This window comes from Plasmodium reichenowi, chromosome 8, assembly GCF_001601855.1.
Source record: "Plasmodium reichenowi strain SY57 chromosome 8, whole genome shotgun sequence".
In the NCBI taxonomy this organism is placed as follows: Eukaryota; Apicomplexa; class Aconoidasida; order Haemosporida; family Plasmodiidae; genus Plasmodium; species Plasmodium reichenowi.
Window position 1 is genome coordinate 795798 of NC_033653.1, and position 711 is coordinate 796508.

Consider the following 711-nt stretch of genomic DNA (forward strand, 5'->3'; position numbering starts at 1 on the left):
AAAAAAAAAAAAAAAAAAAAAAAAAAAAAAAAAAAAAAAAAAAAAAAAAAAAAAAAAAAAAAAAAAAAGAATTAATAAAAAACATATAAGTGATAATATATAAAGAGGAATTTATGTGGTATAAATAATAAAAATAGAGTAACGAATATTATATAGATAAATAAAAAATAGAAGTAAAAATAATACATATAATTTAATATATGTATGCTATTTCCGTATAGATAGAATTGTGAATTATATATATATATATATATATGTATATGTTATTGTTTAATAATTTATGTAATTAAAAAAAAAAAAAGATAATAAAATGGATATACATGCACAAGAGAATCAGACGGGTATTCGTTTTAGCTGGAACTTATGGCCACCTACAAAAGCAGAAGCAGCAAAAATAGAAGTACCCTTAGGGTGTTTATATACCGTATTAAAAAGGACAGATGATAGTAGCGTTAAGTTAGTAGAATATGAGCCATTAAAATGTAAAACTAGTAATTGTATTTTAAATCCTTATTGTAATATTGATTTTAGAAATAAGACATGGACTTGTCCTTTCTCAAATATCAAGAATCCATTTCCTTTACATTATGCAGAGCATATATCAGAGAAGGTAAAGCTTGAAATATAATTTTTTTTTGGCACCTATAGTATATATATGATTAAATGAACACCTTTTTTTTTTTTTAATTACATAAATTATTAAACAATAAC

At 21.0% G+C, this 711-nt stretch overlaps 1 protein-coding gene across 1 annotated transcript in view; it reads left to right on the forward strand.

The window, feature by feature from the left end:
• Window positions 1–310: 310 nt before the first annotated feature.
• Window positions 311–711, forward strand: part of PRSY57_0821900 (protein transport protein SEC23) — a gene marked incomplete at both ends in the record, with an annotated part of 2804 nt that continues 2403 nt past the window's right edge. The window contains one exon of the mRNA XM_012907158.2: window positions 311–610. Within this exon, the coding sequence (XP_012762612.1) occupies window positions 311–610 (300 nt within the window). The remainder of the gene's footprint in view (window positions 611–711) is intronic.